At 39.2% G+C, this 21,051-nt stretch overlaps 1 protein-coding gene across 2 annotated transcripts; it reads right to left on the bottom strand.

The window, feature by feature from the left end:
* Positions 1-14,628: 14,628 nt before the first annotated feature.
* Positions 14,629-20,728, bottom strand: LOC144262062 (uncharacterized). Of its 2 annotated transcripts, XM_077811697.1 has the most exons (9): positions 20,695-20,728; positions 20,115-20,348; positions 19,695-19,801; positions 18,576-19,475; positions 18,297-18,412; positions 17,613-17,681; positions 16,856-16,944; positions 16,285-16,393; positions 14,629-15,602 (listed from the first exon to the last, which is right to left on the bottom strand). In XM_077811697.1, the coding sequence occupies exons 5-9, from the start codon at positions 18,399-18,401 to the stop codon at positions 15,567-15,569; spliced, it is 408 nt and encodes a 135-aa protein (XP_077667823.1). In that variant the 5' UTR covers positions 18,402-18,412; positions 18,576-19,475; positions 19,695-19,801; positions 20,115-20,348; positions 20,695-20,728; the 3' UTR covers positions 14,629-15,566. The 2 variants fall into 2 exon arrangements, with proteins under 2 accessions (XP_077667823.1, XP_077667822.1); XM_077811696.1 differs by lacking the exons at positions 18,576-19,475; positions 19,695-19,801; positions 20,115-20,348; positions 20,695-20,728 and having other exon boundaries at positions 18,297-18,459.
* Positions 20,729-21,051: the final 323 nt, after the last annotated feature.

The following is a 21,051-nucleotide window of genomic DNA, read 5'->3' as shown; positions in this document are numbered from 1 at the left end:
TGAGTGGGGAATACTGACTTCCAAACCCAAAGATGCCCCAAGATCCAGAGGGAATGTCTACTAATCTCACAGCATGTGTGAAGGGCTGAGTATTGATACAGAAGTCTAATATCTGTTACCCCAGCACAAATACCCGTGACCAAATCCTCCCCAGGAAACACTACCGAAGGGGAGTGGCTGGATAATACTGACAGGTCCTTCAAAAGCAAAGCGCCTCAAACATGTAGAGGTCATACGGAGGGGTTTCTATTTTGCCATCTGCCTTGGTCAGATATCCTATCCTTTGTGGGGCATGTCAAATCCTATGTGGGGCATTGGAAGCCTGGTCCAGACACGACTGGAGAGTCTGTGAAGTGAGTGGCTGCCACAAAGCACAGTAGCTGTGGCCTCTGCAGATACTTCAATATCTGCAGGCCTGAAAGTCCATGACATTAGATAGGTAGTGAAACCCAGCCCTTCCATCCGCATCATTCAACAGAAACACTGCAGTTTTTGTTCATCTTGAACCATCTTGCAGCCTTTTTTTTTTTTAAGCATAGAAAAGCATGATTTATCCTGAAGGTTAAGCCCAGTCCTGAAGATAAACATACAGTAAATCTCCACTGAATCTGGTGATGAAAGAATACTAGATTAAGTAGCATTCTACTCCTTACTATGATTGGACAATTTTACATGTATAAATTTATCTGTTGCTATAGTCTCATTTCACCACACTATATTATTTCACCAGAATATATTTGTTGGCCTTGCTAAGTATATCTTTGTAGGTGAAGGAGTTAAATGAAAGAAACAGTGTTGGTATCTTAGGAGGGGGCTCAGGTGTGCCTGTACAATTTAGTTGAAAAACCTAAGTAATCTTCTACAGTAGCAAGGGAATAAAATTAATACATACCGTATTTGCCAAGTGAAGTAATCTTCCATTTGCGTCTGTTAGACTGAGCTCAAGTTCTGTAACTGCTGCCAAATCACACCACAAATTTCCCACTGTTAGGTCTTCAGGATTTCCCCTACTTACTGCATTTTTCCAGGGGAGGGAGAGATTTTTTCTTCTTCTCCTCCAGCTACCTACATTGTTATATTATTTTTAACAGGATACTTTAGAGTTCTTGTGGGTCTATTAAATTTATTTTTAGACCAAATAGGTTGGACCCAATTTTCTGGATACATTTGGGAAGTGCAATGCCATATTTACAAAAATATTCTCACTAGAATGAGTGGTCACAAGAGCAGGTTGAAAAATCAAATTCACAGGAAAATTTGCAAACATTTTATGTTGAATTAGTAAAAAAATGCACTTGTTTTTCAACATTTTTAAAATATTAGATCAGCTGTCCTTTTGATTGCATTTCCACACAGAAGACAAGAGACAGACCACGGTGCCTATCTGACCACATTCCCTCCCTGCAAAGCTCTTTCCCCTTCTCCTTCATCTGCACACGTTTACTTCATGGGTGCTATGAGCCATATCCATTACTGACTAGCTGGGGATATATTTCAATCTTTTACTATTACAACAAAACCCCCTTCCTTATTAGGCAATCTCCAAAGAGAAGATCCCAGAGTAACTGGGCAATAGCCCAGTAGCCAGAGTCTTCAGAAATGAAATATGCATAAAGATAGATAGTATATGAAATTAATTGTTAGGTTGTTGAATTGTGATCCATACATCACCTCTGTAGCTTGCATGTCTTATTTAAGAAAGAAAATATTTGCTATCAAGGAAAAAATGGAAAAAAGTTTTCTAGTAAATAGCTGTCCTATATATTTAGGATGAAGCGGCTCTAATCTGCTCTGCACACTGGTGATACTGGAAATGGTTATCTGTGTTTGTGTGCAGCTGTAAAGTCCTTTCTTCAGCAGAGGATAGTTTCTTTTTACTTTCAATAACTTCTTGAGCTATGCACCCCTGGGGAGTTGGATACAAAGAAAATAGGCAATGGACAGCAGAAGTGGTATTCTTGAACAGAAACCCTTCAACTAACTATTTTGGGCATATTTCACACTAGTAACACAGGTCATAAAATAATTCCTAGTGCATTTTTCTTTTTTTAAAATCAAGATTGGATGTTTTTCTAAGTGTCAGTGATGGAGAATTTACCACAGCCCTTGGTAAATTGTTCCAACAGTTAATTATGCTCACTATACAGAACAGTTGCTTCAGTGAACAGCTAGAAACCAATGTCTGGATAGATACTGAGAGGTCCTTTATTGGCTTCTCTTGGGAAGAAGTTTTACTCCAGAAAATCCAGGAATGGCTCTTGTTTTCCAGCCATTCCATTGGGCTATTCCATGGGCCGTGGATATCGTAGGCAAGGGGAGGCTGTGCTTCCCCAAACAGCCTATCGTTGCCCTGACCCCAGGACAGTGTACCTCCTGAAGGGACTCAGGGCTGCCAGGATAGCTGTGCTGGGCTGCACTGTGCTGCCTGCCCAGTGCAGGCCACCCAAGCCCTGGGGGTGGCCTGAGCTCCTGTGGGGGAGGGGCATGGCCTCAGCTTCGCACAAAAGGCTATTCTTAAGTTGTGACTGTGTAACTACTGCTTGGCATTTGATTTCTGTCCTCTAAACCCTACTTAAATCAGAAGTAATATTTTCTAATCCTGTAAAAAACCCAAGGCTTAAATCAACAAACGTTTGATGAATACATCACGCCTGAAGATATAACATCCACTGATAAATGATCCGGAAGAATCAGAGAAATAGATGATTAAAACTATTTTGTTTTCCTGGAAATCTTAAAAGAAATTGAATTGAAAGACAAAAACATCTGGGCATTTCAATGTGCCAACTGAAGGTTTCCCACCAGCAGCTTGGAATCTCATCTCCCTTTGTCAATAGGGCACCACCAGAACAAAATAGGAAAGGCCTGAAACAATAGAAGTTCTTTTTAGCAAAACCACTGACTATGTCCCATCCCGCCCTGCCACCCCACAATCCAAGTAATTCTGCCACTTAGAAAACACAGCTTTGAATTTTTAATTTACCATTGTCTCAGCACTTTTTACTGCAATTAACTAGGCTGCCTGCAGGGAGCTTCTGTGGACAGAAGCATCCCTTTCACAATATATTGAAGTTCAGTTTTGAAAGTAACATTTTATATCCTCAAAATTCTACAAGAATTAATTCTGTGCTCCTGCACTGAGCCCCGTGTGTCTTGTTGCAGGCCCTTCCACCCCTACTGGCGGCAGTACCTTCACAGCTCGCCCACTATGCAGTGTAAACTTGGCTCAATGTACCTTCATAGACCATTAATTAATCCACCTCCATAAGGGCTGATAGGGCAGGGAGAAGGACCTGCCCTGGGAACTCCTAAGAAAGGCTGCTGCAGCAGCCCCTGTGGAAAAAGGAAAGTCTACTTGCTGGGCCCAGACAGACTGAAGGTGCAGTTAGTAACTTTTGGTGGCCTTTGGCCAGAGCCCAGTAGAGTGGGAGGACACAAGCTCCCTTTCCCCTCCATATTAAGACCCCCTAATCACTTGGTGACCTTTCCAACAACTGTCAACCATCACAGGCTCTCTGGCGGTGTGTTTGCAGCTCAGTGGTCAGAGGACAATGGAAGGGTTAATGCTGACTCACTGAGCTGCTGCTGTATGCTAAGGGAAGGGTTACTTCCATTTTCACTGGAGTTGACTGGAGATTCTGGGGATAGAGAGGACAAAGGGAGTTGGCCTTGAGAAACTTTTGGCCGACTCCCAGAACCCAGGCAAGTGGAGCTGCATCTACACTGCAAAGCAATAGGGCTCAAACCCTGGGGTCATTGCTTGACTTGGGCTCGAACCCTCCATTCCACTATGGCCTGATCGGAGTCTAAATGCTAAAGCTTACTCTATGAGCTACACTGTGGAATCCTAGAACCCTAGGTCTGAGCCAGAGTCTGAGAGATGTGCGTAAACAGAAGTGGGGTTTGGGCTGAAGCCTGAATTTATGTTGTAGCTCAGATGTTCTCAAACTGTGGTCCGCGAGCTCCCTTCAGGTGGTTTGTGATTCCTCTATGGTGCACACCTGACCAGCCACACACAAGAGAATGAAGGGCCACCCACCTAATTAGTGGAGCTGCGTAGGTGCCTGGACTCTGGAGAAGACGCACATATAAGGTGAGGTGGTGGCCTTGGTGGTGATTGGGGGTAGGTGGAAGGGAGCAGTGGGAATTTGTGACGTGCAGGGTTGCAGCGGCCAGAGAAAGAGGTGACTTTCCCCAGCTCCAGGGCTGCGGCTGCCAGGGAGAGACGGTCCTCCTTCCCAGCCCCAGCTTGGGGACTGCCGTGGCAGGGAAGAGAAAGCACATCCATCACATTAGAAAACTAAGACTTTCTAAGCACACAGCTCACACATTAGAAATCACATACTTTCTAAGCTAAGACTAAGAGCACACAGCTCATATTTTAACAACAAAAAACATTGGTTTTTTAATATGGTGCTTTTATCCAAATGCTTTACATTTGGGAAAATCATTAAATCGTCTGCTGAAACCCTCAGCAATTTTCAAGTGGTCCGCAAAAAAAAAAAAAGTTTGAGATCCACTGTTGTAGCTTATGCATACCCTATAAGCTATGTTTTCTAAGCCCTGTCATTTTGGGGGCTCTTCTCTGAACCTCTCCAATTTATCACCATCCTTCTTGAGTTGGGGCACCAGAACTGGACACAGTATTCCAGCTGTGGTCACACCAGTGCCCAACAGAGATAGGTTATTTTATCTATTCCTACTCATGAGTCTCCTGTTTATGCATCTTAGAATTTCATCAGCTGTTTTGGTCACAGCATCACACTGCGAGCTCATGTTCAGCTGATTATCCACCACAACCCTCAAATCTTTTTCAGAGTTATTCCTTTCCCAGGATACTCCTCCATCCTGTAAGTATGGCCTACATTCTTTATTCTGAGATGTATACTTTTACATTTAACTGTATTAAAACCACATGCCTGATGTATGAGGCTTTAGTGGACAAGCAGTGCAGAACCATCTTACTCTTCTTGTTCCGAATCATGGAGGAGTCAATACTACTTCTGTCCTACATTCCTTTACATTGCCTAATATGGCAAGGAGGAATTTCAGCCTAGAAAAAATTAAACAATATCCTATTTTCAATTATATCAAACATGTATTGATGCTATGGACTCAGTCCTGCTTCCATTAAAATAATAGCAATTTTGCCAGTGATTAATGGAAGCAGCACTGAACCCTTAGCTTTTGCATAAATTTTAACCTTAACTATACCCAACCTGAAAGTCTGCTATAATGCACTTAAAAAAAAGTCAAGTCTCCTTCACTTCAGGATTACTAAGAAAGAATAACATACTACTCTAACATTGGTAAATTTTTCTTACAAGGAGTTAGTTTGCTTGCATTTTTTTTTTTGGCTGCTCATGTAAACTATTGTCTCCAACTTCAGCTTCATTTCTTTGTGTGCATCTCTTCCATTTTAGAATTATCATGTTTATAGCTTTTATTTGTGCCACAGATGCTGCTTTGGTATTTTCCATTTTATTTTAGTACTAAGGGAAGGTGTTATTTTGGTGGACTCCATAGTGGGAAGCTCAGATTGTCTGATCAATTTTTACTGGAGACAGGCTGTCAAATCGCAATTAATTAATCTTTTATTTTCCCTGGAGTTGTTTCCTGCCATTTTGTTGATTTAATTGTTTGACTTGTTATATTTTCTGAATTTTATGTTGCTGAATCAATAGCAAAAGATAGAAGAGATCCTCTAAACTCACAAGAATCCAGCTGCCATCACAGAATGTCCATGTTTAGCTCCCTCACTGAGGTAATTGAAAGCTTTACCCCACCAAAATTTTCCTCTTAATATGTAGGCTGTACCATAAAGAATCTACTGAATGCACAAAGTTATAAGGAGTTAAGGTTTGGTTTTGTTCTCAATGAAGTAAATTGGCAAAACCCCCTTAAGTTCAATGCAAGCATGACTGAACCTTAAATGAGTTGGCCAGTTTTTCATAAACCTTCAATGTGAGATGAAGGTCTGGATGTCTTTTAGCCCTGATAGAGTGATTAGGATTAAATGCATTTTATACTGTTTATAGAATAAAATTATTTGTTTCCCCATCAAATCCTTTCTTCAGCCAATGAATTTACTGGCTCAAAATACTTACTTAGATACTAGGGAAGCTCATGTCACCCATATGCTTATTTAAAAATCCTTTTTGTTGCTTATCTGAGTTAATTTGATATCTTTAAAAACTAATGGAGAGATTAATTTTAATAAAATTGCATCAGAAAAAAAGGAGGCAATTAGTATGTTGCCTCTACCAAACATTTACATATGTAACTTTACTCATAATCCCACTGAGCCCACATGCACAGATACAGCAGCATTGAACCCATGGTGTGTACATTAGAAGCTCAATTCTGCAATATACTGAGTACTTGTCGCAAGTTAGCAAAGCATATAAGCACATGCTTATCTTCAAGTATCTGAGTAAAATTAAGCACGTGTTTAAGTACTTCTCTAGATTGGGGTCCTAGAGCTATTGGGAGGTTCATTTTTATAATACAAAACAAAAAGAATAAATGTTATTGAGATCAAAGTAAAAAGTACACACTAAGACAGTTGATTCTCTGTGAATACCATTCCTGAACATGCTTTTCAAAATGTGCAAACATCAAAACGGTATACCTGTCCTGTAGCACTCCCCTCTGGTTAAGCGTAGCTCTGCTGAGCCCTACCTCAGTTTCCCTTTCACTCAAAGCCCCTTAAGAAGTCTACACAGGCCAGGTATTAAAAACATCCCCCCATCTACAGTCCAGTTTAAATCCCACAGAAAGTTTTCAAACTTACAAAGTTTCCATCCCCCTTTTAGCTAGGCCTAGGCCCAGCCCCTCCCCAGCAGGCAGTTGGTCTGGATTTGTTATTTTACCCCAGACCCAAGCTGCACACAACCTCACCTCCCTGAGAGGGTATCAGCCTACTCTCCCAGCATGTCTTACCTAGAGTTTAACCTATTTCATTGGCCTTCCCTCTGTTAACTCAGGACCCAGCAGAAGCCTTTTTACTGTCTACAAGCACCTGCCAACAATTAGCTGCAGTTGTCTCCCCCTTTATAAGGCCCAGGTGTCTTCCTTTAAGCCCTATTGGGCAGACAGTAATCAGTCCAGGTGCATTGGATCCCACTCCCTTTTAAAAGAACCAGTCATCCTGTAACAGCATAAACAGAACATGTATTTAGGCAATGTACTACAGACTTGTTCCATTCAACAGAACAGCCTGCTGTTAAAAGGTTTACATGAGGGAAAAGATCATGCTTAAACTTGCTTCTCGGTCTGACAGAAAAAAAATGAGGCTATTAGAATATAAAGATAGCTTTAACTGTTTTATTCTCACACTGAAAGCCTTTTATGGCTGGGTCCAATTGGACAGATGTTATAAGATTAAAATAAAAGATGGTAACTAGGACTCTTTGCTAATTAGGCTACAGATGCACTGTGACTTTCAGTCAAAATGTAATAAAAATGTTAATTCAGATATCCACATAGCAATCCTTCATGCTATTGCAGTCTCTTTTTTGTGTGGTTTTATTACACATGAGCTGACTCAATGAAAAGCTATCAGGAGCTTTGCACCAAGTAGGGTTCTGTTCAGAACTATCAGGCTTATAGGCTTCACAACTGAATTCCAACTGTGCCAGCTAAGTTGTTATGGCTATCTCCAGCATCCTGTAATTGGTCTTAATTAGATCAGATCATTAACTTATTTACCTCAGAGGAATGTTGTGAAGCTTAAAGCATTAATATTGGTAAAGCAATTTGAAATTCTTTGTACATACAGTTTTCCTTTTGACCAAGTACTATTATTTTTTCTCAAATTGCCCTGTCCATATTTCACTCTTTACATATTTTATATTTTTTTAGTGAATCAACTATCTGCAAAGGTGCCGGATTGATTGTTCTAGACACTGCACTCCTCTATTAATCCACGGAAAAGGCACAGTCTAGCCAGCATGGTATAAATCCTACCATTTTGCTTCAGCCTGGACTTGGAGGTATTAGGGGTGAGAGGGTTCTTCAGTCTCCATGTCCATTCGCTCGTTCCTCTCACAGGGCTGAGTCAGGAATTCTTGAATTCTAAATCTGGCTCTGTAATGAACCTGTGTAACCTTAGGTAAATCACTTCACCTCTCAGCTTCAGTTTCCCATTCTGTAAAACAGAGATAATAACCTAAGGGTGTTGTCATGGTTCTGTTCTGTTTGGCATAATCCCACAAAATGGGATTGTTCAGTGGGGACCCTTTTCTCCCTTCAAATACTGTTTCCTCCCACTCAAGGAAATCAGAAATTGGATGGGAGGAGGCTCCACTGGACATTCCAGTTTAGTGGAAATATGCCTACAACACTCCTGTATCCCCATTCCTCATTGTGGCTCACTTCCAGAACAATCAGTCAGGGAACTCTAATGTCTAGCTGTGAAGTTTTTGGAATTCTTCCCTGGATTATTTTAGAACCTGACTCAAACATTTGGAATTTGGGGAACTCACCGAGTATCAGCATACTTCTTAAGAGTCTTCAGGGAAGGGAACAGCTGTAGACTGCCTAACCCAGAGTTCCCTGCCCACAATGGGCAATACGTGACTAGCACCTGGCCCCAACTCTTCTGCCTGAGACCCCACTCCTTCCGCACCCACTGGTAATGAACTCTTTAGATTTAGGCTTGAGTATGGGAGTATTGAGGCCTGAGGGAAGGTGAAGGCTGAGAAGCAGCATATTCCACCAGGCTGGGAGTGCAGACTGAGCAGCCACTATCTGCGCACCCCACCAGGCTAGTGCATCTCATCTTTATGTGTACCACTAGTGGGATTAGAGGCCTTGGGTGGTGATGGTGGGGAAAGGGGAAAGGTTTTGGACACCTCTGAAGGTTGAGGGGAAGGGATTTTTTTGTTTTTAACAGTTTTGCAGTTGAATTCCCTTAAGTCCCTCAGCCCTTTAGCCGATTGGTCTGTACCCCTTCTCTTGCCTAATATTCCTTTATGAACGGCCTCTGAACTCCTCTGTATGCAACTGGGGTTTTTTGTCTGGGACTTTGGGATCCACATTGTCAAGGCTGAATCTCCAGTCTGTCACTCCGAGTGCAGAAGATGGGGGCCCACAAGGATTCTAAAAATTAATACTTGCCACTCCAGGCTTGTATTAAACTCCCAAAGTTACAGCTTTTCTCTGACCTTGGCTTGGTAAATGCTGACACCACCAAAACGCAAAAAAAAAAAACAACCCTGGACCCAGGAAGGAGCACTTGGGAATTCCTCCCTGGGAGGTACCCTCAAGCCCTTTTACCCCATCCCTCCAGGGAAGAGCTGAGAAAGAAAACAAAGGAAATTAGCTGTTCCACCAGCTAATCAAACAGCATATTCACAAACCGCTTAGGACACCAAAAATCCAATCCTGTTCTTAAAAAAGGTAAATTTTATTAAAAACAAAAAGGAAAAAAATACATCTGGAATTTAGGCTTTTGCTAGATTTTAAAAGAGCAATTCCAAAAATTAAGCACGCAAAATAGCTTTCTTCGGGGTTAGCTTAAAGGTTACAAGCAAACAAAAGCATCTGGGGTTAGCATAGAGGAGTCCACAAGCCTTAAAAATTAAACAGAAATAAACCTAATCGCATCTTCCTAAACATTCCTAATTTACTTATATATTTGGGTTGTTAAAAGTAGTTCTAGATATGATCTGATGGTTTTCATATCTGGTTCAAACTTTACACAGCATTCCTACTTATAACATTCCTGCTCTGTGTCTCCTTCTCCAGAGAACAACAGACAAAGGGAAAAGTTCTTTCCCAATTTTAAAAAGTTCTACCTTCCCATTGGCTCTTTTGTTCAGGTGCCCACTTCCTTTTGTTTACCTTTTAGAGACTTTTAACTCTTTACTGGTAAAGCAAGCAGAGAACAGCTACCAAGAGGGATTTTACAGCTAACTGGCTGGTTGGGTGTCCATCAAAGGGAGCTACCCTCACCCCCCCCACACTTCATTTATCACACACATAAACAAAAGGGTTCTATGCCTGACCGGAAGAGAAATAGGTGCAGGTACCTTACGACATCTACCGGCACCTGTGTCCAGTGCAGAGAAGGGGTGGGGGGTGAGGGTGGTACAATTATTTTAGACCTTTAAGGATTTCAATATGCTTCAAAAACACTAATTTAGTCTCTATGTACTCCTGAGACTCAGGGTATCTACTTTTCCTATCAGGCACACACTCAAAAAAAAAAAAAAAAAATGACTGGACAGGGCAAGTGTCTTGCAAAAGGTCTGTTCCAGAGCCAGGAATCAATCATTTTTGGGTGTCCTATTCCTGTGTGTTAACCAAAATCTCATTCCTGACCTCTCTTTGTCTATATTGGCCCATATTTAGTATATTCCAGCTATAGGGAGAAATAGATTAAGAATACTGAGTTGTACTCCTTTACATAAATGTAACAGATGTGTTTGTTTGTTTTTTTAAACAAAACCAAACCTTAATACATCAAATTAAGATATTTGTTTTGGAAAAAAAAGTACAAAACGTTGAGTTGGTAAAAAATAGCAACACAGATTTTTAGATACGCACGGTCCAGCTAAAAACACAAAAATCAATTGTAATTTTGTTTATTGTTTGAACTCTTCAACTCCCTTGAAGTCTGACCATTAGGAAATCTTTAGTTACAGCAGCACAACGGACACCTGGTGGCTTCAAGACAGAATTGCAAGGCCATCATAGTCTACTAACTATTAACAAGGCTACAATTATGTCACGGAGGTCATGGAATCCGTGACTTCCATTGACCTCTGTGACATTGTCTGCCTTGGGGCTGGAGTTCCCAGCCAGCCCCACCCTTGCAGCTCCCAGCCCCAAACCTGGTGGGGGGATCCCATAGCAGCCCAGCCCCAGGGGCAGGGGAACCCCAGAGCTCCCATGCACTGCATCAGTGGGGGACCCGGGACCCCCAGCAACAGTGGGTGCTGAATCCACCTACCCCTTCTGTCAGGGATATTTTTAGTGAAAGTCAGGGACAGGTCACGGGAAATAAACAGAAATTCACGGCAGCCCGTGACCTGTCCCTGACTTTTACTAAAAATAAAAATATCCATGACAAAAACTTAAGCCTTAACTATTAACTAAATTGTTCCCCTATGATGCGTATGGACAGGGAAGCTGCAAGTTTATGATTCATAGTTTCTCTGGAATTCTTATGTTTGTTAGGGGTGGAGGCCTGACCCTACCCCTGTGGGGAAACAGCCAAGAATTCTACTACTAATAATTAAGTCACCAGATCCCCTGAGATCCAGGCAGCTCTCTGGCGATTCGCAGAAGAATGGGGCCATCAGTACAGTTTCTTCAGGATGGAGTTTCCAAAATGAAGGGCGGAGGGGAGGGGACTTAGAGTAAGTTAATGATGATTGGGTCAACAATAATACAAGGATGAAGTGGGTTCCTTATTTGTCATTCCCAGATCCTTATTCAAAAGCCTTTTTTTAAAAAAAAAATCAATGTAAAGTTAACTTTAGACATTTTATCAAAATAAACGTGATTTAAAGTTAACAATTTCTATTAATTACTTTAATAAGGAACTGGGCTTTGACTGGCTGTATTTGACAAAATGCTTCTTAAGTCCCTGTGACCACTAGATTGATCAGAAGTAGCTGGAATATAGGTTATTCCCCAACCTGAAGCTTTATTCCTGAGCAATACACTGACATGCCACATCCCAACCCTACTTCCATTTTGCAAAAGCTCTTTGAATAATGAATTGGATTTAACTAGCTGTAAGTGACAAACTGCTTCTTGGGTAAGGCTGACTGGAAAACAAGCACTGTATTTAATGAAAAAAATATCAAGGTTTCAGCATTTGGTTTAATTCTGCATTGCGATGAACCAGATGTTTCAACATTTTTCACCAAATGACTTGAATTTGTGTTTCCCACCCCCTGACTGAACGCTTTATTCTTGTGCCACATGCTGACATAGCTCACACACCCAGTTCCATTTTGTAAATGGCACTTGAGTAAGAAACTGGACATTGACTGGCTGTACATGACAAACTGCTTCTCAGGTAGGTAACCCCAAGTGACACAACCCTGCAACCATTATGAAGAGACAAGGATATGACACTTCCAGAGCCTAAACTTCTTTTCTGAGCAATCCTGAAAAATATTGAACCCCCTTTTCTATTTTGCATTTTCTTTGTTAGTAAACTTACAATATACATACACAAATCAACTAAAAACAATATTTAATCAATTTGTTACAAATCCAGCTACAATTATTCCATGGAGATTATATGGACACTTAGAAATTAAGAAGCAGTGATACTCAGGCCTCAGTGGTTCAGGAGCCAAATTAGCAATCAACATTATCCAAAAGAGCCACGGTAGTGTGAATTCACTGTTTCATTTATTATAGTACTATATATTCATGTTTAAACAATATGGCAGGGGAAATAAAAATTCTCACAGCAAAATGACTTACCAAGTATTATTATTTTATCAACTACAAGTGATTAATAACATAGCTAAAGCATTCTGATTGGTTAATAATTAAATCACACAGTGTTTTAATATCATGTGCTGCAAAGAGTCACAGGAGACACATTAAAGAGCTACTTGTGGCTCTTGAGCCTCAGTCTGAGTATCACTGGTCTATAGCAACCCTAGTTTGTTCTTGAACAAATTAAGACCAGGAAAAATGTCTATATTTATCAAAATTTGTTACAAATAAAAAGATCCACAGTAGAATTAGTGTTGTCTCCTTTGCTCATTACAGCACAAAAACATGAGAAAAGGGGCACAGTTAGTTACCAAATAATCATGTTTATTAACTACATAAAAATATATTCTATGATTCTAAGACCTAGCTTAATGTATATTAATGCTCTGACAGCTTCTAAAACACAGAACACAGTGATCACCACTGGAGGGCTCTCAAACTACTTAGGATTACTATCTTATTCCAATAGCCTAAAATTAGTTGAACCGGTCTCTCGTGTTGCTTATGACATTTGTACAGTAGCAACGTGATTTGGTGTACTATCCTTTTCAAGGAATTTGGAGAAGTCGTCTTATGTAGCTGGAATAACTTCACTTCCTTATTAATTGCAAAATTCCATCACAGAAATGCCAAACCTTAGTTTGACCAAGTTTGTGGAAACACACAAAATGATTCCCAGAGTTGTACGTTTTCCAACAACTTTGTACCTTTGCTTTAATAAACACACTTACATTTATGAAAATAATTTTAATAAATATTGAATAGTTTAACAGAGGTTGACACATTTTAAATACCCCACCAGTTCCCCTCCAAAAGTGGTAAAATTAAAATTCCTGTGCATGCCCCTTCTTCCAGAAAAGCATATACACTTGATGTGAAATCAGCAAGAGATGGAAAATCTACCACTTTCCTAGGTAATTTGTTCCTAGGGTGGATAAAAATCAATGATTAAAAAAAAAATCGGATTTATTTAAATCAGATGTTTTGATAACATGTTTTTTGAGGAAAAAATTGACCTAAAGATAGTTTTAATTAAGATATCTTTGAGCTATAATGTATCTCATCATGGAATAGGGATTATAAATTCTAATTCTATAGTATGAGACAATATATTCATGTAAAGTTTAAGAAAATTTTGTAAATGAGTTCCAATAGTTCATGGATTAGGGACCCAATCTTATGGGGTTCCAGGGGCTTCTGTATAGATTATTTAGGTTAATCTTTCTATCTACCCAATGGGACTCGGTGCTAAGTCTAGAAGATACCATCAGAGATGCTTAGTTTTGCAGTTCTCAAACTGTGGATTTGTGTCTCCAGAGATAACATGCTTGTTAACAGCAAAAATGTTTTAAAATATATAAATAAATAATATAGAGAGGTGAGAAATAACAGACCTCAACCCTATTGTCCCTCTGCAAATTTGTGTACACAGAGTCAATCCCTTACCTCTCTCTAAAAGTGCAGAGTTTCAAAAAGTTCACTGAATAGAAGATAGTTGCGGGCGGAATAGATCTGGACAAGGAGGAGAAGTCTGGAGATAAATGTGAGAAGGGAGGGACAGGCAGTAGAAACAAAAGTGAAACTGTTGAGCAGCATATTCCAGAAGTCTTGAGGTCTTTCTGAGTATAGCCTTCATTGATTTGAGATGTACCATACCATTCTTTCACTAGAAGGGAAAACCTACAATGGTAGCATTTTAATTTATTGGATGATTGAGGAGTGCTGGTTCATTTTGCGTGTGAGTACGTGAAAAGGGAGGTAAGGTTTGGGGGTACGGAGCATGCCCATGAGCCCAAGGTGATACCAGAGTGGCCCCTTTGATTTTTTTCACTGGCTTCCTTTCCTTGCTTATTTCCAATGCCTTGGCTGCCCATGCACCTGTCACTGGTCCAGGGATGGTTGCGAATCAGGAGGGATGAGGTTCTGTGGTCGAAAACACTCACAATTTGCTTCCTCCCTGCTAATGTGCCAAATTGATTTTACCACCTGGTCCAGGGGTTGCAAATCAGGAGGGATGGGGTTTTTGGTCGAAAACACTCACAATTTGCTTCCTCCTTGCTGCTTTTATAATTTGCATTATACACATGGACACAAATACTGAGAATAATTTTTTTTAAATAAAAACATTTATTATTATAATCTGGTATATAAATAAAAAAATTTCTTTTGGTTGCATTATGTTTTGAACAAGAGGCATTTAAATATAATGGTTTTGGTTTTTTTTGGTAAAGAAGGGAACTATGCACATTTTTTGCAGTTGTGCTCTTTCTTCTCATCAGTCAGGTAGTCTTGACTGGTTCCTTCTGGAATGCAGGGCATATGTGCCCACCTCTTGCAAGAATCACACTGGACCTTTGATAAGTAACAATTGAGAAAATGAAATCACAGAAGTTATAATGTTACACATACTTTGCATTCACTCATGCTATTCCTTCCACATGTCAGCATTACCTAACATATGCCTATCAGCATGATGAAAATCTTTACTGATGTGGAATTTTTACAAGAATCGTGATCCTTAGGCAGTTTATGGCATTTATTTCTCATACAATTCTATGTTTCTTACCATCGTGCAATCCTCACTTTCCTTTTCACAGTTGACAAGGTTGCAGTATATGCAATAGTCCTCCATGCTTTCTTAAAAATAAATATAGTGCTATGAAATGATGAATACGTTATGACTAACACTGAAAATGCAAATCTTGATTTATTAATTGTCAATACTTTAATCCAGTCACTGGTTTGAACATATCTTTTTCTTTTTTGTGAGTCATATTTTTACTTTACTGCACCTGTATATACGAATACCAATTTCATTCAACTGGTCAATCAATAGCAACCATTCACCCCATTCAAATTTTTGTGTACTTAAAGATATTATTGATTCAGAGTCACCATTAGAGAACCAAACCTGTGAGATATCCCACTTCAGGGGTATTAAGATAACTGTCTGCTACGTGACATAATTCCACTCTTCCTATTATCTTCACATGTACCTAATGAGTCCACAGTACATGGTAGAAAATAATTACCTGACTCCTTCATTAGAAGAATTGCTATATGTCTTCTAAACGCAGAATTAGCCTCTTGTGTTGTTTCTACCATACTGATGTCTTTGTGCTGCAAATACGTTTCTAGAAAAAAGAACAGGAGTACTTGTGGCACCTTAGCGACTAACAAATTTATTTGAGCATAAGCTTTCATGAGCTACAGCTCACTTCATCGGATTGCATTCAGTGGAAAATGAATAGGCTGCTACTCTGAAATACATTTCTGCAAACTAACAACACTGATATTTAGAATAAACATCACAATTACCGGACGTGAAAGTGGGCCGGTCCAGGATACCGTTAAGAACCGGCCACCAGTACTGGCCTGTACACAGCTGATGTTACACTTCCGCTGTGGCAGGGCTTTATGATTTAACATTGCTGCCCCCTTTATCCCAATTCCCTCCCACATCCCCCCCATGCATCAGCGGCCCTGCCATAGGGTCCGGCAACGCTGTTGCATGCTACTGGCAGGGCCGCTGACAGTGGGGGAGCAAAAGGGGCCCTGTGTTCCGCCAATGTACAGGGCCTGGTGCTCCTGGCCACTGCAGCAGCAGCTGTCAGGAAGGGCTGGCTTGTGGAATCTGGCCCCCAAAACACCGTACCTTCCGCCAGAGACCCCATCCCTTCTGGGGGCCACAAGCCTACCCCACACACCTTGGCAAGGATGCCAGTGCAGTGCCCACTGGTAATCTCTGGCATTTACTTTCACCCTGGATAATTACACATACATAACAAATGATAATGGCAATTTGGTGTTCAATACCTTTAAGGTGAGTGATCTGCAGCTGTGGCCATCACTTTGTCTGGGATGCTGAACAATTTTACTATTCCAATCAGATGAGGATTTTCTAGTTAATTGTTTGATGAAGTTTCTGAAATTTTTAGGGGGTACATTAGCAGACTGCATAAATGAGCTTTTCTTTCCTTTATTTCCCCCCTCCAGTTTCTGGACATAGATACAAATCAATTCTATCTCTTTTTAATTAATGATTGAAATGACTTATTGCTCACATATATACACACAATATTATTGTCTCACTCTTACACAATGTATCACCTGATTTTCTGTGCCCCACGTTGATAATAACACATTCTCAATCATGCAACGTGCTACTGTTCGGTGTCCACATTCTGTGAAGTCACTCTCCAGAGTCAAATCACACAAGTTCACTCAAAGTCTATTACTAAGCATATTTAGTAAAAGTACATGCTGTTTCAATTTTTATTTGTAGCTAACAGGAAGATATTAGTCTCAATATTGTTATATTCCCTTTAAAATTTTTTTCAACAGAACAATTCATGTCCACTGTAAAAGTAAGTATCTAATAAATCACCTCCAATTCCTCAGGCATGTTCTTTCATATCTCATCTCATCACACAAGGGGTCAATTATTAACAATTCCTTTTTTCTCATCAAGGCTATCTGTAAGTGTAAATATATTCACAAATTATATTGGTAATGTGATTATTTCAAAAATTTTATACTGATTTATCAAAAATCATTATGCAATTAACATATTCTTGTTTGTAATGTCTCAGTAACACACAAGAGAAAAGCATACTGTGAAATCATTGATCAATTCAATACAAAATGTATTCTTCCAAGTTACATTAACAATGTAACTTGACAGTAGCATTTTATTTTTAACATTCACATTCCACTTTCCTTTGTATGCACTGAACTCACTGAAAATCCGCAACATGGGAAATTATATCACTGCTACCATAGTTGTGTTACAAATCTCTTATTTAATACCATATTGATTGCCTATAACCCAGAAGTACAATAGAAAACATGTTACTGCAAGAACCCAATGACCTGGTGTGTGGTAAGGAAGCAATGATATATCATTTTGAAGTAATTCACTCTATATTTATTTTAAAAAAAATAGAAATGCAATTATAGTTTCCAGTGAAACAAACCATGAAATGTACATTATACTGTATTTCTCAATTTCATTACATGTATTACTATTAGAGTACTCCTCCACATCAGACGTAGCATGGTATTTGCTGTTTCACACTGTGTTTAATTCACTGAATGAAATTGTGCTTTGCTCATGCTATGTATGAAAGTGTGTTAGCATTTACCTTCACTTTCATTTGTGGAGCTCTACCTGAGAGAATGACAGTGGAAACTACCGATGAGATGGCTTGTACCTGTTGATAGTCAACAAAGTTATTAATGCATTTATAATTCTGGCACATCAAGAACATAATGAATTTAATATATACTGACATGCAAGGGATCCTTAGTGTCACAAATCAGATATGTAAGAGAGTCCTGTAAAAACGATTTGTAATCAATGTGCTCTGTCTTACTTAATGTAAAAACTGACTAAGCTGTTTGCATACTTATGTTTAATTAGTGGACCCACTGAACTGTACAGCAAAACTGTACAGCCACTAACTGTGGCCCTCAGTTAGTCTAGTATTGTATGTCCGATATGCACCTTCAAATACATTTCAGTAAATGTCTGGCAGCAGTAAATACACTGAAATGTTGCAATTTCAGATTTATGTTGATATTTCAAGGGTATTTGGACTTGAAGATGTTGTGCCACATATTCATGTAATTGTTTACTTATTGAATCAATGTGTACTTTCATGTACCATCACAGTAAGTAGCCTACTTTTCCATCTGCTTTCTCGACCACACAGCTCAAATATGCATCAATAACCTACAACGCATGATGAAAGAAAAGACACAATTTCAATAATATTTGATGAATCAATCCCGTTAACAAATACATGTTTAGTGGTACTTCAATGTACCTCATCACTTATCCAGCTTCTCGGTTTCAAGCAATGAAATGAAGAGCCATACAATTTTATGTTTCTCACTTTGGCCTCCCATCTCTCTGTGTGTTTGCCAGTCATTACAAATTTGACTAGGAAAAAAATATTAACACATATTACATGCATGGTAATACAGTTTCCTTTTTTCTCTGTTTTACTACTGTGAATGCTGCCACTTTGTACATGAAAACCTTTAACACAGTTGCATTTATGAAGTATGTTAATCTGTTTAAGAAAGGTGCAGTAACCAACTACCTTTCAGAATCCATTGCTTGTCTTCCACCTACTCCATAAGCATGTCATCAAACTTGTCATCAGCATCACTTGTATCATTGTTTGAAACATCTTGCCCTATATACTCCTCTTCTTCCATTGCTGTGACCTCTGTTTTTCACTGTGCTGTCATAAGATACAGTGCCATCCACTTTTCTAATCTCTTCTGTGGGTGTTTCTGGTTCAGTGTCACCAACTGCAATTTCAGTTCCGGTTTTTCCCTCTGATGTGCTTTCAGCAGCTAATGTTGGTGGTTCTTTAAATGGCTTTAAGTGTGCGATACTGTACATGGTTCCTAACCGTTTCCCTGAGATGGTTTGTAATTTCACTCTCTTACCCTCAACAGTCGTAATTTTGTATGGTCCCCGATACCTAGGTTCCAGTATGCCTCCTTTTCTTGTTCTCTTTCTAGCATTCAGTAACAGAACAGAGTCCCCAACATCAAATGTTATTTCCCCATATTTAGAATTCTTTCTTTTAGCATAATGTCTTTGTTGTTTTTCTTGTGCTTTAGAAATGTTACTTAGGGCCAGTGCAATGTCAGCATCATGTCTCGATTTCATATTTATGCTGTACTCTTTGCAGAAATCTTCCCTGAATGTATTCACATCTGGGATCTTTGTAAACAAATGGAGAAGGGGTTGTATTTGTAAAATGAAGACACACTGAATGCCATGTGTACATGAAAGGTGCTGGTAATAACATACACTTACTGTGTAATTCTCTGAGACTTCTTCTGGAAACACTGGGTCAGCACAAAACATTAGTTGAAAGGGTGAAATTTTTGTTGTTGCATGTACTTTAGTTCGCAAAGAAAACAAAATGGGGTCAAGTAATTCATCCCAATTACTCCCATAGTCATCAACCATCTTCCGCAATGCTCTGTAACAAATGCTCATTGATTGGTTTGTTTAAAAAAAGAAAGTCACATGTATGGTCTTGACTGAAACAGATCATACATAATGAAAAAGGTAAAATACATAATGAAAAAAACTTTCCATGTAACACATTGCTTTTGAAGATTTTTTTGTGAGTTGTATCTTCTTGCATAGCACACTCTACTTGCCATTAGTACTGTAATATTCCCACCCATTCACTTACCTTTTTATGGATTTATTAGCGTTTTCAGCCAGGCCATTGGTTTGTGGGTGGTATGGGCTGGTCGAGCTACGTTCTATTCTCAATCTTTCACAAATATACAGGTTAAACTGAAAGAAAATAAGTTACACCATAAATTTACACAGAGACTTGTGTTAATGAATGTTCTTTTGTGTATTTGCCACTACTTTTATGTGTAATTAGCAACAGGAATAGTCCATCTTTTAATATTTGTTTTGGAAACAAGTAGTTGTGCGTTTCTTTGTTAGATATGAAGACACCGAAAAATAATTTTATAGCAACACTGACGGTGACCAAAAGCAGTTTATAAAAAAAAAGTATGGTGATTGTTTGAGATCAATGGATGACCTGAGAGTGAGTTTGACTACATAGTACAAATAACCAGAAAAAAACAGTCATTACCTTATTATTGAATCCCAGGCCAAGATCTGTCAGTATCCGCTGTGGTCATCCACGTCGAACAATAATTTTGTACATGCCCTTTGCCACCTCAGATGCTGACTTACTTCTAAGTGGAAAGGCTTCCATCCATCTTGAAAGATAATCTATGGCTGTCAGTATATACTGGTATCCGTCCTTTGTTACTGGTAATGGTCCTATTAAATCCATTCCCACCAATTCCCAGATCCGAGTGACCTACATACAAGGGTACCAGTTACAGTCATACTACACGTGTTTCTTAGTAAATGTTCTCAGTAAACCCATATGTCATAAGCAGAGAATGTAAAGCCCACTTTTAAATACAAAAGAAAAAGAAAGAAAGAAAAAACAAAGAAACAAAAAGGAATGGGTTGTGGAAAACAATACAAGAGTAAAGCTGAAGAAATATCCCCAGTCAGTGCAAAGGCGCATTAGAGGTAATTGCTGCACTATGCTGTGCCACTTGTATGCATTGGACTCTTTTCAAAACCAAAGCCTCATTGTATTGCAGAAATAACAATGGATACTGATAAACAATAATGTGTCTGATTCCAAAATTCACCTTTATGCTTTTCAAAGTGGTATCCAGATTTAATTCCTTTCCCTCTTTCTGGCAAGACAGACATCGTGCAACCTGTTTTTGATGGAACAATATGATGATATTAACATTTCGTTATGGAAATAGTATTGCAAGGGTACAGAGTTCACATTTGCACACCAAATATATTTTTATATTTCTTTTATACATTTTGAACTTCTATTTCAATTGTAAATAGCATTCTTCAGGAATTACTTTAATTACTTTACATACCCAATTGGCAATGTCTTTTGTCATTCCTGGCCAATAGTATTTTGATGTCAGCATATTCCTCGTTTTGAATATTCCTAGAAGTCCACCCAATAGACTGTCATGATACCT

Source organism: Eretmochelys imbricata, chromosome 3 (assembly GCF_965152235.1).
Source record: "Eretmochelys imbricata isolate rEreImb1 chromosome 3, rEreImb1.hap1, whole genome shotgun sequence".
In the NCBI taxonomy this organism is placed as follows: Eukaryota; Metazoa; Chordata; order Testudines; family Cheloniidae; genus Eretmochelys; species Eretmochelys imbricata.
This window is presented reverse-complemented; position numbering and strand designations above follow the sequence as displayed.